The 22,819-nt window shown below is 41.2% G+C and overlaps 1 protein-coding gene across 1 annotated transcript; it reads left to right on the top strand.

The window, feature by feature from the left end:
- The first annotated feature begins 8,108 nt into the window (after positions 1-8,108).
- Positions 8,109-19,291, top strand: dscc1 (DNA replication and sister chromatid cohesion 1). The gene is made up of 10 exons (NM_001004834.1): positions 8,109-8,148; positions 10,843-11,053; positions 11,667-11,835; positions 13,382-13,513; positions 13,915-14,005; positions 15,527-15,665; positions 16,866-16,918; positions 17,176-17,336; positions 18,167-18,315; positions 19,124-19,291. The coding sequence occupies exons 2-10, from the start codon at positions 10,881-10,883 to the stop codon at positions 19,230-19,232; spliced, it is 1,176 nt and encodes a 391-aa protein (NP_001004834.1). The 5' UTR covers positions 8,109-8,148; positions 10,843-10,880; the 3' UTR covers positions 19,233-19,291.
- Positions 19,292-22,819: the final 3,528 nt, after the last annotated feature.

The following is a 22,819-nucleotide window of genomic DNA, read 5'->3' as shown; positions in this document are numbered from 1 at the left end:
GTCTGCTCAACAGCAGGGGAGGGGGAGAGACTTGCTACGGTGTCTGGGAAGGTACAGTATCAGCAACCCACATGGACTTTTGTTGTCGGTAGTCATGGTATAAACAATAGCCGGTCCAAGTCATAATAATAATATATATGGGAGGGTTAGAAAACTCTCTGTTACTGTAATCTGTGGGAATCAGAGTTCAGCTTAGTTCTTTATAAACTTACTGCTAAGGCATATGGATATATGAATGGAGACCGGTTAATGGAGTGGGTATTGATTGAGCACCAGTCCTTAAGAAGGATATTAATGAGCTGGAGAGAGTGCAGAGACTGCAACTAACCTGGTAAAGGGGATGGAAGGGTTAAACTATGAAGTTAGACTGTCAGGGTTGGGGTTGTTTTCTCTGGGAAAGAGGTGCTTGCGAGGGGACATGATTACTCTGTACAAGTACATTAGAGGGGATTATAGGCAGATGGGGGGGTTCTCTTTTCCCATAAAAACAATCAACGCACCAGAGGCCCCCCCTTTAGATTAGAGGAACGGAGCTTCCATTTGAAGCAGCGTAGGTGGTTTTTCACGGTGAGGGCAGTGAGGTTGGGGAATGCCCTTCCTAGTGATGTGGTAATGGCAGATGTGATACTAATACCTACAGTTAGTATTAGTGGTTGTATATATAGTTATGTATGTGAGTGTATAGATTGGTAAGTATAGGTTGTGGGTACTTGATGAACTTGTTGAACTTGATGGACTCTGGTCTTTTTTCAACCCTATGTAACTATGTACCACAACCCTCAGGGCTTCACAACTTTTTTCTTTCCACTAAGAAAAATACACTTCATTGTTACAGTCAAGTCTCACCCAGTTAGCACAACAGTCCCACTGCCCTCCCACCCACAAGCCAAAAACTGCAAAGCTCACTGGCAAAAGTTGTGTGTTTGCTTCAGAAAGAAAACTATAATTTATATAAACAAAACTGCTGTGTAGCCATGGGGGCAGCCATTCAAAGGAGAAAATGCACAGGTTACATAGCAGATAACACATAAGCTCTGTAGAATATAATAGGAATCTGCACAGTTTATCTGTTTTCTGCTATGTAACCTGTGCCTTTATTCCAGCTTGAATGGCTGCCCCCGTGGCTACACAGCAGCTTTGTTTATATAAACTATAGTAGGGTTTCAGACGCAAACACACAACTTTTACCAGTGCAGGGTAATAGTATATTATATTTGAAGTACTTTAAAACATTTGTATTTCTTGGTGTTACTGTTCCTTTAAGGGCTCATATTCACGATAGTTTCTTCCTGCCCTTCCCTGTGGTGGCGTTCTACCGCATTCCACCCCAGGGAAATACAGAAAGAAACACATCCCCTTTTTCCGAATGGTACTAACACAGGCGCATGTAAGCGCCGAACACAAGGGAACAGAGCGCGGTTACATATATGTATATTTCAAAGATTTTTATTCATGCTGATTAATACCTGCCCTGCTGAGCTAACAATCAAATTTGCCTAAAACACAGACACAACGAAGGCTAGTTAAATCAAATGGTGCTTAACCTACCAGCATATTTTAGGCTGTAAAAGAAACAAAGGGCTCGTGGAGGAAATCTATACAAACTAAAGAATGTTGTATGGGGATTGCAAATGCTCACAAAGAAGAAGTGTCCAAAGGGAACTAAAACATCAGAGACTAAGTGACTAAATTGTGTAGTTAAAGGGACAGATACTTGGTACTGATAGTGATCCAGGGGACTGTATCATTATGTATAGCTGTATTTCTAAGAAGGTAAAGTAACTCCATGAAAATATCATTTACACATATTTTGGGGGGGCTTTAGTTGATTTTTAAAGGGGTGATTCAACTTTTAATATGTTATAGAATGTCCTACTTCTAGCAACTTTGCAATTGGTCTTCATTATTTTTTTTTTCTTAATAGCTCTTGATTTTTTTGCCTTTCCCTTCCTTATACATCTTTCCAGTTTTCAAATGGGGTCAACTGACCCCAACAGCTATGAAACTATTGTTCTGTGACCTTACAAGTGCATTATTATTGTTACTTTTTATTACTTTCAGGCCCACTTTTTATCTTACTATTCAGGCCCACTTTTTATCTTACTATTCAGGCCCACTCATATTTCAGTCTCTCATTCAAACTACTGCCTGGTTGCTATGGAAAATAATACCCAAGCAACCAGATTGCCACTGATATTCCAAATTGGAGAGCTGCTAAATTAAAAAAACCTCTCGCTCGAAGGTTGGTCATCAAGTTTAAGTTTTATTGGTTTATGAAACACCATCTTGCTTATTGAAACATATATAGAAGGCAAAGGAAACAAGAGTGACATTAAAATGCGGATTACAATAAACAAAAATGTTGATAATTATATACAGTGGCTTGCAAAAGTATTCGGCCCCCTTGAACTTTTCCACATTTTGTCACATTACAGCCACAAACATGAATCAATTTTATTGGAATTCCATGTGAAAGACCAGTACAAAGTGGTGTACACGTGAGAAGTGGAACGAAAATCATACATGATTCCAAACATTTTTTACAAATAAATAACTGCAAAGTGGGGTGTGCGTAATTATTCAGCCCCCTTTGGTCTGAGTGCAGTCAGTTGCCCATAGACATTGCCTGATGAGTGCTAATGACTAAATAGAGTGCACCTGTGTGTAATCTAATGTCAGTACAAATACAGCTGCTCTGTGACGGCCTCAGAGGTTGTCTAAGAGAATATTGGGAGCAACAACACCATGAAGTCCAAAGAACACACCAGACAGGTCAGGGATAAAGTTATTGAGAAATTTAAAGCAGGCTTAGGCTACAAAAAGATTTCCAAAGCCTTGAACATCCCACGGAGCACTGTTCCACCGATCATTCAGAAATGGAAGGAGTATGGCACAACTGTAACCCTACCAAGACAAGGCCGTCCACCTAAACTCACAGGCCGAACAAGGAGAGCGCTGATCAGAAATGCAGCCAAGAGGCCCATGGTGACTCTGGGGGGGCTGCAGAGATCTACAGCTCAGGTGGGGGAATCTGTCTATAGGACAACTATTAGTCGTGCACTGCACAAAGTTGGCCTTTATGGAAGAGTGGCAAGAAGAAAGCCATTGTTAACAGAAAACCATAAGAAGTCCCGTTTGCAGTTTGCCACAAGCCATGTGGGGGGGGGGGCAGCAAACATGTGGAAGAAGGTGCTCTGGTCAGATGAGACCAAAATGGAACTTTTTGGCCAAAATGCAAAACGCTATGTGTGACGGAAAACTAACACTGCACATCACTCTGAACACACCATCCCCACTGTCAAATATGGTGGTGGCAGCATCATGCTCTGGGGGTGCTTCTCTTCAGCAGGGACAGGGAAGCTGCTCAGAGTTGATGGGAAGATGGATGGAGCCAAATACAGGGCAATCTTGGAAGAAAACCTCTTGGAGTCTGCAAAAGACTTGAGACTGGGGCGGAGGTTCACCTTCCAGCAGGACAACGACCCTAAACATAAAGCCAGGGCAACAATGGAATGGTTTAAACCCAAACATGTCCATGTGTTAGAATGGCCCAGTCACAGTCCAGATCTAAATCCAATGGAGAATCCGTGGCAAGATCTGAAAACTGCTGTTCACAAACACTGTCCATCTAATCTGACTGAGCTGGAGCTGTTTTGCAAAGAAGAATGGGCAAGGATTTCAGTCTGTAGATGTGCAAAGCTGGTAGAGACATACCCTAAAAGCCTGGCAGCTGGAATTGCAGCAAAAGGTGGTTCTACAAAGTATTGACTCAGGGGGCTGAATAATTACGCACACCCCACTTTGCAGTTATTTATTTGTAAAAAATGTTTGGAATCATGTATGATTTTCCTTCCACTTCTCACGTGTACACCACTTTGTATTGGTCTTTCACGTGGAATTTCAATAAAACTGATTCATATTTGTGGCTGTAATGTGACAAAATGTGGAAAAGTCCAAGGGGGCCAAATACATTTGCAAGCCACTGTATATATTCTGTTAATAATATAGTAAACAAGGAAAACATGAGATGTACAAAACTTCTATATGCTCAAAAACTCAATAAAAACATTTAAAAAAAAAAAAAAATTGCATTTCTTTTAAAATCTCTGATTGCGTTTCAATGCATAAAAATCACATGTATATTACATGATGTGACTGACCGTCACATAAAACAGGTGATCATGACAATTGGAGGATATGCCACAATGCCTGTGGCCTAACTGTTATTTATGGCTTTGTAAACTAAGCAAAAGTTGATTTTCTTTTCGCCAGCACAAAGGACAAAACTTGTTTGAACAAAACTGTGGGCAGAGGGCAGGCAGTGACATTTGTAACCTTTACTGAAGTGTTGACCTGAGTGTTGGAAAACTTGTTTTGCCTACTTTGTTGAATAGAGGGAAACTATAGAAATGTCCTTATCGACATGGCTGTAAAACATTTATCATATATATCATTTATATACAAGTATATATACAGATATGGGATACATTCTCCGGAAACCCAATATCCAACAAAGCTCAGAATTACATGAAGGCGATCTCCCACAGATTTATTAAATAATTCAGATTTTTAAAATGATTTCCTTTTTCTCTGTAAAGCGGTACCTAGTACAGGTATAGGACCCATTATCCAGAATGCTCGGGACCAAGGGTATTCCGGATAAGGGGTCTTTCCGTAATTTGGATCTCAACACCTTAAGTCTACTAAAAAATCAATAAAACATTAATTAAACCCAATAGGATTGTTTTGCATCCAATAAGGATTATTTATATCTAAGTTGGGATCAATTCCAAGGTACCGTTTTATTTCTACATGGAAAAAGGAAATCAGTTTTACAATTCTGAATTATTTGATTATAATGGAGTCTATGGGAGACGGGCTTTCCGTAATTCGGAGCTTTCTGGATAATGGGTTTCCGGATAAGGGGTCCGATACCTGTACATGATCCTAACGAAGATATCATTAATCCTTATTGGAGACAAACAATCGTAATGGGTATATTTAATGTTTAAATTATTTTGTCGCAGACTTAGGTTATAGAAATCCAAATTATATAATGACCCCTTGTTAGAAAAAGAAAAAAAAACAGGTCCCAAGTCCCATGTCATTAAGCAGCTTTCCAATATACATTAACTAAAAGTTTAAAGGTTCTCACATTATTTTTAAATGTAATTGCTACTGACGTCAGTAATTGTTTATGCCTTTCTGTTCCCAGGTACTGACTCTTTAAACAGTACAGGAGGAGTCAGTTTTCCTTCAGCTTTGTGAATCAGCTGCCTTCTACTACAGCCCTACATTACTGAGTTCTACTGACAGTTCCTCCCCACATTCACCTTAGCCAGAGGGAATCACAGTGTGTGGCATTAGGCAACATTCCTACTGTATATATCATATTTAAGGCCATATCCCAATCTCCTTGGGCTACAAACCAAATACTTTCCCATAACCACGCTCCTTTTCTGGTCTAAAAAATTGGCACTGACCAGCAAAAAAAGAGGCAGTTAAATAGAACATACCAGGGAGCGGTCAAACACACCTGAGATAACAAAGAATTGGCTTCAGTTCAAGAATATTATATTTCATAACATAACATTGCGTAAATGGTTTACTGTAATTATCAGGTGACATCCGTGGCTCCAAATTGTATGCATTTAAAGATACCTATCATTGGTAAACTGTTTCCCCCCAGCCATAAGAACTTAGGTAAGTCCATCACTCTTGCATCACATAATGAGTAATCCAGGCGCTGCATAAGTCTCCCATGGGACCTAACATGGAGTCCACAATGCGGCCCTCCAGGCACCAGATATTTAAGTACATCAGGACCCTGGGCTGCTGGGAGTTGTATTTGAAAGCTGGAGGGCAGTATATAGTAGAATAGGGTGATTAGATCACTTGAAAACTCAGGGACAATTCTAGAAAATCCAGCTAGCAAGGCTAAAGTGATCTCAGTCTAAGGGGCAGATTTATCAAAGTCCGAATTTCGGATGTTTAGAAGTACGATTGGGAAAAATTCGGATTAAATACGATAATTTGTGATGTGCGTTTATTGCGCAAAAATTGCATGATTTTGGAAGCCTCCCATAGGGCTCAATGGCACTCTGCAGCTCCAAGCCGGCCCAAGGAAAGTCTCCCATAGGGCTCAATGGCACTCTGCAGCTCCAACCCGGCCCAAGGAAAGTCTCCCATAGGGCTCAATGGCACTCTGCAGCTCCAACCCGGCCCAAGGAAAGTCTCCCATAGGGCTCAATGGCACTCTGCAGCTCCAACCCGGCCCAAGGAAAGTCTCCCATAGGGCTCAATGGCACTCTGCAGCTCCAACCCGGCCCAAGGAAAGTCTCCCATAGGGCTCAATGGCACTCTGCAGCTCCAACCCGGCCCAAGGAATGTCTCCCATAGGGCTCAATGGCACTCTGCAGCTCCAACCCGGCCCAAGGAAAGTCTCCCATAGGGCTCAATGGCACTCTGCAGCTCCAACCCGGCCCAAGGAAAGTCTCCCATAGGGCTCAATGGCACTCTGCAGCTCCAACCCGGCCCAAGGAAAGCCTCCCATAGGGCTCAATGGCACTCTGCAGCTCCAACCCGGCCCAAGGAAAGTCTCCCATAGGGCTCAATGGCACTCTGCAGCTCCAACCCGGCCCAAGGAAAGCCTCCCATAGGGCTCAATGGCACTATGCAGCTCCAACCCGGCCCAAGGAAAGTCTCCCATAGGGCTCAATGGCACTCTGCAGCTCCAACCCGGCCCAAGGAAAGTCTCCCATAGGGCTCAATGGCACTCTGCAGCTCCAACCCGGCCCAAGGAAAGCCTCCCATAGGGCTCAATGGCACTCTGTAGCTCCAACCCGGCCCAAGGAAAGTCTCCCATAGGGCTCAATGGCACTCTGCAGCTCCAACCCGGCCCAAGGAAAGCCTCCCATAGGGCTCAATGGCACTCTGCAGCTCCAACCCGGCCCAAGGAAAGTCTCCCATAGGGCTCAATGGCACTCTGCAGCTCCAACCCGGCCCAAGGAAAGCCTCCCATAGGGCTCAATGGCACTATGCAGCTCCAACCTGGCCCAAGGAAAGTCTCCCATAGGGCTCAATGGCACTCTGCAGCTCCAACCCGGCCCAAGGAAAGCCTCCCATAGGGCTCAATGGCACTCTGCAGCTCCAACCCGGCCCAAGAAAAGCCTCCCATAGGGCTCAATGGCACTCTGCAGCTCCAACCCGGCCCAAGGGAAGTCTCCCATAGGGCTCAATGGCACTCTGCAGCTCCAACCCGGCCCAAGGAAAGTCTCCCATAGGGCTCAATGGCACTCTGCAGCTCCAACCCGGCCCAAGGGAAGTCTCCCATAGGGCTCAATGGCACTCTGCAGCTCCAACCCGGCCCAAGGAAAGTCTCCCATAGGGCTCAATGGCACTCTGCAGCTCCAACCCGGCCCAAGGAAAGTCTCCCATAGGGCTCAATGGCACTCTGCAGCTCCAACCCGGCCCAAGGAAAGTCACGATACCAAAGCTTGAATGAATAACGAAACTTACGTAGTCGTTGCGGCAAATACGATTTTGTCGCACAAATTAAAGAAAAAAGCACAAAAAAGTCATGTAAGTTAACGAAAATATTGTAGAAAATACACAAAGTTCTAAAAGATACCGATTTTTCTAATTCGTACTTTGATAAATGTGCCCCTAAATGCAATCAGCGCTGCCCTGCAACGTGTATTTATTAGACATGGCCATGAATTTTCAAGTCAAGTTTGTAGTCACCTTATAGTAGAAGTAATGAAACTATTATTACATATTATTTATCATGTCTCCCAGCACCTCCTGAATTAGCCTTATGGTACCAGGGTGCATTTCTAACTACCTTTACCCAAGGCAGAGCTATCAATTTCCCTCACGACATAGGGTTGGTCGAAAGCTCTGCCAAGGGGCCCCTATAATACTGGGGGCCCCAGGCCAATTCCCTCCCCAAGGCTGGCGGTCGGGTACCGTATAGATTTCCCCCATACGGCGCGCCGTACATTTCCCTGACAAGTTTGCGGCTGCGCTACGGGCGCACACTAGTGACGTCATGCCTGTGGGAGGGGCGGGGAAAGAAGCCGGCGCGCCAATTTGGAAGAGGAGAGCGATCTGTATCCCGTAGGCTGCACTTATTGCGTTGTAGTGAGGGTAAGGGCAACTGCAGTGTTTGGAAGTAGCCATTGGGACATTTGCCAGGGGGGCCCCCGGGGTGGCAAGGGAGATAGATACAGAGTGGGTACTGTGGGGCCCCAGCTGGAGGGTCGCAGGTTGGGGAATGCAGCTAAATACTGAGTTATAAAAGTAGAACAACTGTCGCATGATATACATTGGAGTAAATTTACTTTTTTTCCAGTGTCGTTGCCCATAGCAACCAATCAGATTTGTTTTATTTCATTTTTTAACTGGTAGTAGGTTGATACAAACTTATTACAGGTATGGGATCTGTTCTCCTGAAACCCGTTATCCAGAAAGTCCGTCTCCCATAGACTTCATTTTAATCAAATGGTTCAGAATTTTAAAACTGATTTGGTTTTTCTCTGTAATAATAAAACAGTACCTGTACTTGATCCCAACTAAGATATAATTACCCCTTATTGGGGGCAGAACAGCCCTATTGGGTTTATTTCATGGTTAAATTATTCCCTTTTCTCTGTAATAATAAAACAGTACCTGTACTTGATCCCAACTAAGATATAATTACCCCTTATTGGGGGCAGAACAGCCCTATTGGGTTTATTTCATGGTTAAATTATTCCCTTTTCTCTGTAATAATAAAACAGTACCTGTACTTGATCCCAACTAAGATATAATTACCCCTTATTGGGGGCAGAACAGCCCTATTGGGTTTATTTCATGGTTAAATTATTCCCTTTTCTCTGTAATAATAAAACAGTACCTGTACTTGATCCCAACTAAGATATAATTACCCCTTATTGGGGGCAGAACAGCCCTATTGGGTTTATTTCATGGTTAAATGATTCCCTTTTCTCTGTAATAATAAAACAGTACCTGTACTTGATCCCAACTAAGATATAATTACCCCTTATTGGGGCAGAACAGCCCTATTGGGTTTATTTAATGGTTAAATGATTCCCTTTTCTCTGTAATAATAAAACAGTACCTGTACTTGATCCCAACTAAGATATAATTACCCCTTATTGGGACAGAACAGCCCTATTGGGTTTATTTAATGGTTAAATGATTCCCTTTTCTCTGTAATAATAAAACAGTACCTGTACTTGATCCCAACTAAGATATAATTACCCCTTATTGGGGGCAGAACAGCCCTATTGGGTTTATTTAATGGTTAAATTATTCCCTTTTCTCTGTAATAATAAAACAGTACCTGTACTTGATCCCAACTATGATATAATTAATCCTATTTGGATGCAAAACCATACTAATGAGTTTAATTAATGTTTTATTGAATTTTTAGTAGACTTAAGGTATGGAGATCCAAATTACGGAAAGACCCCTTATCCGGAATAGCCTTGGTCCCAAGCATTCTGGATAATGGGTCGTACTGATTGGTTGTTAAGCACAGCTGCATGGTACAGTTTAATGCCTATCTTAGTCAATCAGTCCTACTGACTTTCATTTCGAATGGGCTCCCTCTTGTGCAAGGGCAAATGCCATTTTTTTTTTTTACATTTAAACCAGCATTAATGGTTTTACCTGTGACTACTTGTCAGTGGGATGAAAGGGATCATAAACTCACTAAACCTTGGCACAGGGTTCATAGATCTTATTTTACACCAGATAAACTGCCCGACACATATAGTCAAAGTTTTATGGTAGGGAAGAAAATAAAAATGCCCATGTTGCAGCTACTGTATTACATATGTATAGTGTATATCTGCCACTACATAACATGCACACACTAAATCAAACCTGAAAAAATGTAAGCAAAAAAGTTCTGCTCTCACGGGTCTGTGATCATGTTAAGTCCAACATTTCGGTCACTACAGTGTGACCTATATATTCGCCTATGTAAGTGGAAAGAAAGGTCACACTGTAGTGACTGAAACACTGGACATGGCTTATTTTTTATTTTTCTGGAACCCCGGCAGTTGTTTATGGTCACTTTAATTGGGTCTTGCCACTATTTAATCACAGAGGGGTCAATATATGTTTGAAACAATTCTAGACAATATGTTACACCTTATCACATTTATTAAGCAGAATCAGACCATGCATTTTGATTTTGATTAGAGCTGGGATCAAGATATAACCCCTGCAGCTGTATTTCTGGTTACCTGTCTGTGTGAGAACAGTGCTCGGTTCAAGCTATGGCCATTATTACCAATACCAGTAATAATAATACAGAGCTCATAATCAAGCCCTAAAGTTGGACATACATGGGCAGATTTCAGCTGCTGATTTAAGTCTCTTAGATCGATACAGCAGCTTATCTGCCTGTGTATGGACATCCCCAATGGGCCCACCCACCTGACATTTGGCCTAGATTTGGCTAGATCTCCATCAGGCAGGTTTGATTTTTCCGTCGGATTGGGGACTGCATCAGTTTGTTGATGCAGCATGATGGTGCCTATGCCTGCTCTTTTAGATGGGCATATTGGGAGAACATCCGCTTATTTCTTAATCTTGCCAAATGAGTGAATCGGAACGTGTATGGCCATCTTAAGTAGCTGGGGAATAGATACTCATGGAAACATTTAATCAGTATATCAGAAATACAGCAGCAGTGTTCGTATTACTTTTTCTGAACTCCTGTTTGAAGCTGTCTTGCATTTTAAATACATGCCTCTTCAACCTGTCCTAAATGTCAGCCCTGACAGTATTATTAAATAGCCACTAACCGTATGGAACTTTCTTTTGTAGTTTATACACCTTAGTAATTGGTCTAGAAGCCTCTCCTGATGAGTCGTTCCGCGGAAGAAGTGGAGGCTACTCTCCAGATTGCTAAAGTGGATCTAGAAGACCTGCGTAACACAGTTCATTGCCTCACTTTCAGCAGTGACTTCACCTCCGGAGATTACAGCCTAATGGAGCTGGATGATACACTCTGCAAGCAAATTGAAGCTGGAGACAGGTAGAACTGCGGAGGATGGTAGACAATGCGTATATGTCAGCATTCAGCCTGGAAGTAACCATTGTTGCACATGGATAAATGTCCAGGCTAGTTAAAGGGACACTGATTTAGAATTCTAATTATTAATTATTGGTGATGCACCAAAACCAGGGTTTGGATTTGCCTAATTGAATAGTCACATGACTATAACACTTTCCCTGGCAGCACCTTAGGCTAATGCCAGACGTGGCGTTTGGCATATATATTTTTGGCAAGCCAAAAAATCGGTTGTCGAAAATAGCACCATACGCCACGTCTGGCAAACACCGATATCTGCCAAAAAATGTGAGACTTCATATCTTCAGCGGATATCGGATACATGTGTCTGCACCTGAGTGTATTTCATTAATTCGGATGCAGGCCCAGGTAGGAGGTGTGTGGCGCTATTTTCGGCTTGCCAAAAATATACGCCAAACACATCGTCTGGCATTATCCTTAGGTTCTGCTTCCACAGCAAGGAAGTAATTAGCCTGTTTGTAACTATGATCTAGGTACAATGAAAACAGTCAATTGGGTTGTATCCGGATAGTCATCAGAATACAAATATCTAAACATCTTGTTTTTGCCTTTGTAGTCTTGTGATTCGGGGTGACAAAAGTGATCATGCTGTACTGTGTAGCCAGGACAAAACATATGATCTGAAAATTGCTGATACTTCCAACTTACTCCTGTTTATCCCCGGCTGCAAAACCCCAGACCAGCTCCCTGCTGACCAGCAGCCACTCACTATAATTAACTGTGAGGTAAGGCTATTCCTTTTCGTTGTACAAGTGTAATTATAGCTCTGTTTATTCCTGTTGGTTGTGCCTGGTTCACTATATAATTATGTGATATGTATTTTAATATGTAATTTTTGACACAAAAATGGAAAAGCTAATCACACCCTAGCAATGGCAGAAATGGGGGGGGGTAACTGGAAAGTAGTGGAAAAGGTTATCAAAGCCCTTAAAAGTTGCTTTGCTGTTTTAGGGAGCCAATACAGCCAATAAACACTCCCCCCTAATAATTGTATAGTTGGGCACATCGCTAATGGAAAACAGATGAGGGCAATAATGATCCTTTTTTTGTGGGATCTGACAGTCTGTTTAGAAAACACAGCTGTCTGTCCTAAAAATGTACAGGAAAGTGTGCATTTAAGGTGCATTATAGGAACTGCAGGGGGATTCCTAGTGCAGATAGGGCTAATATTCCCTCTCAGGTAATTAAGTGGCAGCTGAGAGAGGGGCTGCCTGTAGAAGTAAAAGAGGTGTGCTCCCACATCTGGGGGCTCTTCCTTGGATGTTTGGAGGAGACAGGGCCCTTTGGAGCCCTGAAAGAGATCTGTCCTGTGTGTCTGAAGGAAAGACATGGTCCTAGTTGTTCCTGGTGTGTGAGAGGAAACCCGAGAGAGAACCGTGGAGCCTGAGACACAGGATGTGTTTGACAAAGAGAGACAGAGTGCCTGAGCTTATGAGAGGAAGCAAGGGCCAAGAGGCCTGTCACTGTGCCTGGAGAAAGTGAAGCTGACTTCAGGCTGTGTGGCCTGTCTGACAGAGAGGTTATCTCTGAACTGTGAGTAAGGGCAATGGCAGACTGGAAGATTGGTTTCCCTGTGACAAATCTTTGTTGCCGCGAGCGATTAATCTCCCCGCAATGCCATCCCACCGGCAAGAATGTAAATCGCTGGTGGGATGGCAAACGCGACGATAAGATTTCCCAAAGTTGCCCTTGAGAGGAAAATACGGGCGACTTCGGGAAATCATAGCGCTGCACATGCTGTCCCACCAGTGATTTACATTCTAGCCGGTGGGATGGCATTGCGGGGAGATTAGTCGCCCGTGGCAACAAAGATTTGTCACAGGGAAACCAATCTTCCAGTCTGCCACTGTCCTAACAGGGTGCTTACCTTGTAGTGGTCTGGGAGAGGCCCTGGGGTAGTCAGGAAGACTACAGTCTCATGTTTGAGAGGCATTTTGATGCTATATGAAGACAAGCACCATGTTAATTTGTTTTGAATTTGTAATTAATTAAAGGCAAAGCATTGTTTTTCCTGCATTTTTGGTGTCCCTTTCTCATTCTCTGCATCAGTATCCCATTTGCCTACCATTACAAAAACTAATCTTTCCACGGGGTGCTCATTGTTTCACCTTTCCTCGACCAAGAGAACTGTAAGGGTCCTTACAGTGTGTATGGTGAAGCCTTAAAGGCAAAGATGCACAGGCGATTTTAGGTGCTGTCAGGCATTGTATTTATTGTGTCATTTTATAGTGCAGGATACCAATTTTTTTATTTTCCACCATTGTATTTCAGATTGCTGGGTTCTCTAATCACTACTGGGAACTGAGAAGGTGCCGGCCCAAACTCAAGAAGCTAAAGAAACTTCTAATGGAAAATACTTACAATGGACCTGAAAATGAGAGAGAAAGCCAAGATAACTCCCTGGTATGTGATTAAAGGGCAAGTAAAGATTAAGTGTGGAAATGGCACTTTATGAGGCATATTTATTATAGTGTGTAAGCCAACATCATTGGCAATTTTGCACATAGCAACCAATCAGCAATTACAATTTAACATGTACCTACAAGTTAGAAAACAAAAGCAAATATCTGGTTGCTATGGGCATCATCACCAGTGTTGTTTTCTAACACACTATAATAAATATGCCTCAATGTGTATTGTTGTTATACCAGCAAATAAATGGGGGGCCCTGTGAAGCCTTATGTGACAAACTGACAGATTTATAGCAGACTGCTGGCAAAGTGAGAAAGATAATTGAAAAAAAAAAACTTCAAAGTTCAAAGTAAAATCATCTAATTATTGACTATATGAATCCTTTTTACCAGCACACAACAGAGGACCTTCTTAATATGATTCAAGCAAGCAATGAAGAACTTGTGGACCACCTAAAAGCAATCCATGCATGCAGTATTAACGGTAAATTATTATTTGTTGCACATAAAGCATTTGTAGAACTAGAAGGGGGGGTACAATCATCACAATGTATTCAACATCCCTGTTTGATATTTTGATCAGTGTTTAAATTATGAGTTTCCTGTTACATTAAAGGTCAAGAATATATATGGTGTTGTTTTATGGTATTAAGTATAAAAAGGTGCAACGTTTACAGGTCTTGTCACCTACAGCAACTGGGTATCATTTACATGTTACTTGTTTAAAAGCAAACATGTTGTTTGATCTTTATGGGTTACTGCACCTGTGCAAACTTTGTGCCTTTTATTAAATCTGGGAGTTAGTTCATGAATGCATAGTTATACAGAGTGAGTACCCATCTGTCTTTTTCTTTTTGCAACGTTTATGTAATATATACACCCTGCATGGGTTGTGTTGGTATACACAAATCCCATAAGTACATGCATAGCAAACAATATTATTATGCAGTTGTTCACAACACAAATGTATAGATACAACTATTAGCCAGTCGCATTTTATGCTAAAAGATGTCATTATGGTGGCACTAACTGTTAAAGGTAAAGTCCGGTATAAAAGCACTAATGCTGAAAATGTATAGCATATTTGTTGCTAATAAATCATTGTTTTTTTATGGAACCCTGCATAGAGCTTATATAGTTTTAACTTTCTCAAGAGCATGTGCTACGCATTAGGGGAATGGGAGGGATTAAAGAATGTCCCTTATTATAGAGAGTAGCTCATTTTACTGTAGTGAATGTCCAGTCCTGGGCTGGCAAGCTGGAAACTCTGGCATATGCCAAAGGGTCTTCTGGAAACTATCAAAGACTGGCGCTTTATTGTGCATGTGTGGAGCTTTTAGGGCCTTTGTGCATTTAAAGGGGTGGTTCACCTTTAGGTTAACTTTTAGAATGCTATAGAATGACCTATTCTTAGCAATTTTTCAAGTGGTCTTCACTTTTTATTTTGTATAGTTTTTTTAATTATTTGCCTTTCTCGTCTGACTCTTTCCAGCTTTCAAGTGGGGGTCCCTGACCCCAGAAACCAAAAAATTATTGCAGAGTGAGGCTACAATTTTATTGTTATTGTTTCTTATTACTGTTTATCTTTTTATTTAGGCCCTCCTCTATTCATATCCCTGCCTCTCTTTCAAATCACTGCCTGGTTGCTAGGTTAAATTGGACTCTAGCAACCGCATAGCTGCTGAAATTCCAAACTGAAGAGCATCTGAACAAAAAGCTAAAGATTTAAAAAAAAAAAAAAAATAAAAATAATACAAACTTAAGATCAATTGCAAATTGTATCAGAATAGCATTCTCTACATCATACTAAAAGTTATTGTAAAGGTGAACAACCCATTTAAAATGCCAGGGCCTATTTCAAATCTCATTCTAGAGATGCATAAGTGCCACTCTCGGTTGTGTTCTAGGAGCTTATCCCACTACTCCCACTGGGCTCTGCTGTACATGGTTGCATATTTACGTTATTAGACTCTAAACATATATGTTTGCTGAAACTGTGTTCCAGGTTTCTGGAGGCTTCTTGATTTTGACTATGAAATGAAGCTTTTGAATCACATTACTCAACTGATTGATTCCGAGTCCTGGTCCTTCAGCAAAGTTCCTCTGCCAGTGTGCCTTCAGGAACTGCGGTCTCTGGAACCAGAGTAAGCATAATCATCTGTAATCTCTTACTGAATTTCTATTTCCATAATAAAAATATTGCCATTCTAGATTAATGTACGTCTGTTAAAAAGACAGTTGACCAGAAGGTTTAGCATTCAGATCAAATTTGGTAATTCAAGCTTCCACTTCAAACACTAATACTTAATTACGTTAATTTCCAGCACTGACTGGACTATAGTATTGTTCTTTTGAAGCCGTTTGAAAGTCAAAAATCTACCCATGTGGCATCCCTTATTAACGAAATTTGTTTCTATACAGGTTTACTTAGGTTACAAATCATATAATGAAGTAGAGCTTTATTGGTGGTTTCAGCTTGAGGGCTCTGGCACACGGGGAGATTAGTCGCCCTCGACAAAACTCCCTGTTCGCGGGCGACTAATATCCCCGAGTTGCCATCACCTGCCACCCCACCGGCGAAAATGTCACCGGTGGGATGGCATACACGGCGGCGCGATTTCGGCAAATCGATGAAGTTGCCTCGCAAGGCTTTTTCGGCGATTTGCCGAAATCGCGCCGCCCCGTGTGCCATCCCACCGGCGACATTTTCGCCGGTGGGATGGCAGGTGATGGCAACTCGGGGAGATTAGTCGCCCGCGAACAGGGAGTTTTGTCGCGGGCGACTAATCTCCCCGTGTGCCAGAGCCCTAAATGTGAGCCAGAATGAGATTTACTGCTCAGTATACTCCTGGAGTGGTATTAAAAAGGTTATCTAACCTTGTAAAGGGCTCTCGGGGGCCCAGTCAAAATCATCAATGGGGAGCTTAAACACAGGGAGTATGAACATTTCTGCTAAACATGCAAGCCTGACTAATTTAGATATTTTTGTTGGAATTAGATATTTCTAGACATAGAATGTAGTTGTCTGTTTCAGTATTCAAACTTTAAAAGCACTCTTCAGTATTTTCCTCCTTTCCACCATTTGTGTTGGCCAAAGTTCTCTTTCCATGCACCAGCACCCAAGTCCCACATGTGGAAGTGGAGAATCACTTTTGATTTGTTGCACTGCCTAATAGCTTATATATGTCTATGGAGGTAGACATAAATTCTTATTAAATGCATAAATACTATTAATACTTATTTATTTATATGGTAATACCATGGTACTGTGGTGTATTTAGTTAATGAAATTATTAATACTTATAAGGTATTAATCCAATGTATTGTGCATTCTCTCATTGCAGGGAAATGATCGAGCACTGTCTGACTTGCTACGGGAAAAGATTGATTGATGAGGGTGAGTTTTTATTTGCCATGTCTGGGTTTCAGAATACAAGGTACAATTGGCCGTGGACCAGCATCTACGGCTTCTATTAACTTCAAAGGGAAACATGTTGAAGTTTGAGCATTTTCTGCCTACAAATGCAGCGGGCAACATTTTGCAACAACTAATAACATTGCAAATTCCTTTTGCAGATCTAATAAAACATTCCATAGAGGTACTCTGCCAATGCTAAGGGATAGTAATTAAATGTTTCCCTTATCTTTTGCCAGGTACAGGAGGAGACTTTTTTGCTCTAGACGAGGACAAGATCTGCAGAGCCACAGCCCTTATGCTTCTACAGAATGCAGTGAAGTTTAATTTGGCAGAGTTTCAGGAAGTGTGGCAGCAAAGTGTTCCTGAGGGAATGAACACAAGGTTGGACCAGCTAAAGGCAGGCAGCAATTTATTATTTCATTTATTATGCATGAGAGTTTTGTTAATGCAATGTGCACCCTGTGATCCTTTAGTTCTTTCCAGTCACATTTAGACCCACCATGAACCCCTTCTTATCTGTAAACATGAGACACCAGCAACAGTTGAGGAGGTGGAAAAGCTTGTTTATACAGAGCTCATTATTTGATTAAGAGGACAGAGGGGGACATAAATAAGGGAAAATAACAATCCTATCCACTATTGCTTTATAATTAAACATAAAGAAAATATTGTTTTTTATGTAATTAAAACTATAGCCATGACACATTTGTAAAGGGGTAGTTCACCTTTAAATTAACCTTCAATGTAATATAGATATTTAATATTTTGAGACAATTTGCAATTGGTCTTCATTTTTTTTTTATTTAGCTTTGTGTTTGGCAGCTCTTCAGTTTGGTAGAGTTTTATTTACTAAACATGAGACAGGAATATGAATAGTAGATGGCCAGCATAGAAAGATAAATAATAATAAAGTAAAAGTAGCAACAAAATTGTAGCCTCACAGAGCAATCGTTTTTTGGCTGCCGGGGTCAGTGACCCCTGTTTGAAAGCTGGAAAGAGGCAAAAGAGTAAAGCAAATAATTCAAAAACTATAAAAAGGAAAAAAATGAAAACAAATTAAGTTAACTTAATGGTGAACCATCACTTTTATAAAAGTCCTATTTATCAAGGTCATGTTGAACATAGGTGTGTATTGCCCCTTTCAATGGGACTCTGGCAATTCAGAGACAATGAAAACTTACACTACAGAGAGAATGATTCATAGATCCACATGTGCTTTTCACTTAGGGCTTAGCCTTGGTGGACCGAACATCTAGGCCCGAGACCATCTTTTTACTGAAAACTGAGGATTTGCCTGAAGATACCCAGGAGAGATTCAATACTTTATTTGGAATGCGAGAAAAATGGGCAGAAGCAGATATTGCTCCATATATCAAGTAAGTTTCTCTTTCTCAACATTCTTCCTCACAGAACTCCTTTGTATTTCTGGGGCCCCTTGTGATTAAAGTAAACCATAAGCATACACTAAGGCTATTTTTTTATCATATGTAACCCCAGGACTAGTGGCTGAGAAACTAGGAGGTAACTTATACATCAGATTGGATGCAGTTTATAATGGTCCAGCTGGTAGTTTCCTCCTGCAACTGCCAACAGGATATATTTGGATGCATTTTATGCAACCTTGGCACTAAAGTTCACTTAAATGCACAATTTATAGTTCTCTCTCTTACTGCTGTAGCTGTTGGATAGTATGCATAGGCATGATGTGTCTGTGCTCTTCTACAAATGCATACAGAATGCAGCAAAACACAAGCTATGCATTTTTTAAACATGCATTTTTCTGCTTTTTTCTAAAACCATTGTATAATGTGTATGAGTAAGCCAAGATGGTGAGGTGGCGGTGTTGTAACTGCATGGTAGAGTGTGTATAGTAAGGCATGATGTTGTCAGGATATAGCTGTACTTTGGCATAGTATATACTATGATAGTAGTAATATAATATTAGGCCAGCCAAGGCTGTGTATATATACGGGTGTTGATATAATGAGTGTAGTGTTGTGTGTGGGGAGAGTGCGGCTTATGATGCACAGTTGTATTCTCATAGTTTGAGTAGTAAACGCAATACTGAGAGGATGCTCTAAAAAAACAGCTGAATAACATCAACCACATATTATACAGAATATCTGTGCTGCCTTCTGCTCTTGATATTGTAAACATGACATGACCTCTGCCCTTGTTCCCTAGGGATCTGTGCGGAGAGAAGCAAACCATCGGAGCGCTACTCACGAAATACGCACGGTCGTCTATGCAAAACGGAATTAAGCTCTATAATTCTCGGCGCCCCCTTTCCTAATTGAATGTTGTACAGAATTTGTGTCCATAGTTTTTATATATAAAGTATGTAACTGTTTATATGCTGTCTGCTTTTAGCTGCATTTTATACATGTTAACTATAAAGAGATCCATTGTCCTAAGGAACAGACTCTCAACCTGGGATGATCTACGGCTCCCACTATCCCAAAAAAAGCTGTTTGCAAACTTTGGGATTCTGAGAATTGTAGTTCAGCAACAGCTGGCGTGCAAGTGGTGGAAGATCAGATGTTTGTTTCTACAGTAATAAGGGCCCCTTCAGCTAAAATCCTTTTTAGGGGCCCAGTCAAACCAAGGGGCCCTCACAGATGGCTTCATCAAATGCAGGGTTGAAGAAATTAGAAATCATGGGGTCTCGTACTAAGGCGACAGGGCTACACTGTGTCCCCTCCAATGAAAGCCCTGATCAACAGTAGTTCATAAAATGAATTCCACAAATGCAATAGCTTTCTTAATTTGGGCATGAAACGTATAGCGTGAGATAGCAACAGATAAACATATCATACAGTTCCAACCTCTGTTGCGGTACTGTACTGAGGTTCCATGCATCTGTAGCAATGCTAGGAGCTGTAGGGGGAACCCAAAAAGTTTGGCAATCTGTGCCTTAAATAGAAAGTACAGTTAGGGGCCCATTCATTAAAGCATGAATTTTCGCTAGTTAAAAGCACAACTGGAAAAAATTCAGAGTAACCACAATCATTTCTGATGTTCGAAAATGTCATGAAAATTATTTTCTTGGTCATACGAAAATATTGTGGTTGCAATACTAAAGTCACAAAATTTTCGGATCCAAGCGATCGTAAACGGCGCAAAAACCTTTCTGCCTTTGAAACTTCAATGCATAATTTTGGAAGCTCCCATAGGACTCAATGGCACTGTACAGATCCAACCCGGCCAAAGGAAAGTCACGATACTGAATGAATTCCGAAATGTTCGTAGTCAATACAAAAAATCCACGAAAAAGTCGGAAGTTAACGAAAACCACAAAAAAGTGGTCAGTACGAAAAGTTCTAAAAATTAGAAAAAATAAGTTTTTTTCTGAAAAAAAAAAATTTGTGGTTTCATTAATGGGCCCCTTAGTATGAATGCATAACTTGTTATGTTCCCAGAATGCATTCTCTCAGCCCTTAAAGGATAAGTAAGCCTTTTATGTTAAAATTCCCTAAAATTACATCAAACAGCTCCCAGAATAATATACCTTTCACCCTGCATACAGATTCATTTTGTTTCTCTGTTACAAGCAGCTGAACTGCAGCTCTTTTCCTTCCATGTGTTGTGTGAAGCTCTGCCCCCTTTTGCTTTTTTCCCCCGTGCCTTCTCTCTCCAACTATGAATAGTTCAAAGAGGTGCCTACTGGGTATGTTCAGGGCCTCCAGTTAAAATCAGCCAGGCAGGCATGCACAATAGGCACCAGTTGAACTGATGGTAATAGAGAAATGAAATAAATGTGGATGCAGAGAGTAAGGTATGTTATTCTGGGGGCTGTACAGAGATTAACAATGGTTTACTTATTGTTTACATTGGGGGCAACCTTCTAATAGCTCACAAATCCCACTAGTCTCAATGCTCTCACTCCTGTGCATTGGCCCCTTCATACTGCATTTTTCTCTTTTGGTCCCCTTCAATACTAGCTTGGGTATGGTTGTGGCCCTACTTGTCAGCATTCTTCTGTATGAGTAGCAACAAGAATCTTAGTAGTTAACTGTAACTGTATAGGGAAAGACTCGCCTGAGGGAAGCACTATGGTGCATTCAAAACAGCATTGAAGTATTCTGTACCAATCTCAAATACAGGGGTTGCACACGAAAATAACTGCAAGGGGAGCTCACCCCATTTAATCAAGCCACCAGTGCACCATGCCAACATTTCATGGTTGTACTCTCTCCCTCCCTTCAACAGAGAACAGTTAAAGGAGAAGGAAAGTCATTTTGACATTTTAATGCCAATAGATTCGCCACATTAGTGCCACCTAGAACGCTGTATTTATTCTGCAGAAACCATTACCATACCTGAGTAAACAGCTTTAGAAGCTTTCTCAGTTTGCTTAAGATAGCAGCTGCCATTTTAAGTAGCCTCCTGCCTGCAGTCTAGCCCTTATAGCTCAGATCACACATTCCTAAGGGAGGGGGAGCAGGACAGGGGAGAGAGCTGCGCAGACTCTGGCCACAGGAATTAAGGATGTTTCTGAGAGAGGAAGTCAGACACTGGAACATCATGTTTACAAAAAAAGAGACGAGCAATCCAGTGTTTCTTTTGATAGAGGACTCTTACTGTAAGTGCTTATGGCTGTATTTACAGAGACCTTTCTGATAAAGCTTTACATAGTTTTTACCTTTCCTTTAAGTTGGCCGTAAACATAACAAATTTTCCTTTCAGTGAAATTCAACAAAAACATTGAATTGTCATAAGGTTAATGTGCACTGAACGATCATACATTGGCCAGAAAATTGATTGGGCAGGTATAAATATTTTTGTCATTAAACAATGAAATGTTTGGAAACTACACATGTACCAACCATTCATTCTATGGTATGACTATTCATTTCAATAAATGACTGCAGTAAATATGCAAAGAAAAAGGAATCACAAAGAAATATAAGTTAAACATTTTGTAACTTTTTTTGACAAGAGGAAACTACAATACATGATACATTATCTTTTAAATTATCCATAGGACATTACAAAGGTTTTTGCAGGACCAAGTACAGCTTGAAACCTGTATACAAAAGCATATATATCACATACTCTTCTGGTTTAGGCTTCAACTAGACAATATCACTTAAAATGGTGACTTTTGATAAAGGACAATTGGTATTTTTAAACGATCATTCCACGATAAGCTTGGTTGTAAGGTAACAAAAAGATCTTTTAGAAATCTACATGTGTATGGCCACCTTGGCTTGACCACCATGGCTACATGTGTATGGCCACCTACAAATAATTAGGTGACTAGTGACAGTAAGAGAGTTATAGTTTAAAATGCAGTTTGAACTTGTGCTAACACCTCACCCATCGGCTGGGCACTTACACCAAAGACAACAGTTGTTTGAAATGAGGGGTCTGCCATCTCTGCAGGATGCTTCTGCCAAAAGTTATCTCACATGGTGGGCCCCCTATTCTCTCTGGGCTCTGGGTAAATGTCCCTTTTGCCTATTTATTCTAAGGACCCCGGCACTCTGCAGCTCCACCTGGAGAAAGAATGGTTATAGTAGAGTGTGGCCAGTAGAGGGCCTGGGCCCAATCACTTAGCAGTTATATCTGTTTTGGTATCAACCACAGTATATATGTAACACTCCTCATTGTGTCACTACTCCCCCCTTGTCTGACACTGGTGATGTCTGGTACCCAATGAACAGGGATTTACTGCTGCAATTGTGGACACATTAAAGGAACAGTAACACTAAAAAATGAAAGAGCTTTAAAGCAATAAAAATATAATGCACTGTTGCCCTGCACTGGTAAACTGGTGTGTTTGCTACAGTAACACTACTATAATTTATATAATAAGCTGCTGTGTAGCCATGGGGGCAGCCATTCAAGCTGGAAAAAAGGAGAAAAGGCACAGGTTAC

The sequence above is a fragment of the Xenopus tropicalis genome, chromosome 6, assembly GCF_000004195.4.
Source record: "Xenopus tropicalis strain Nigerian chromosome 6, UCB_Xtro_10.0, whole genome shotgun sequence".
Lineage (NCBI taxonomy): Eukaryota > Metazoa > Chordata > Amphibia > Anura > Pipidae > Xenopus > Xenopus tropicalis.
Note: the sequence above shows the minus strand (reverse complement) of the source record. Positions and strands in the feature narration are given on the sequence as shown.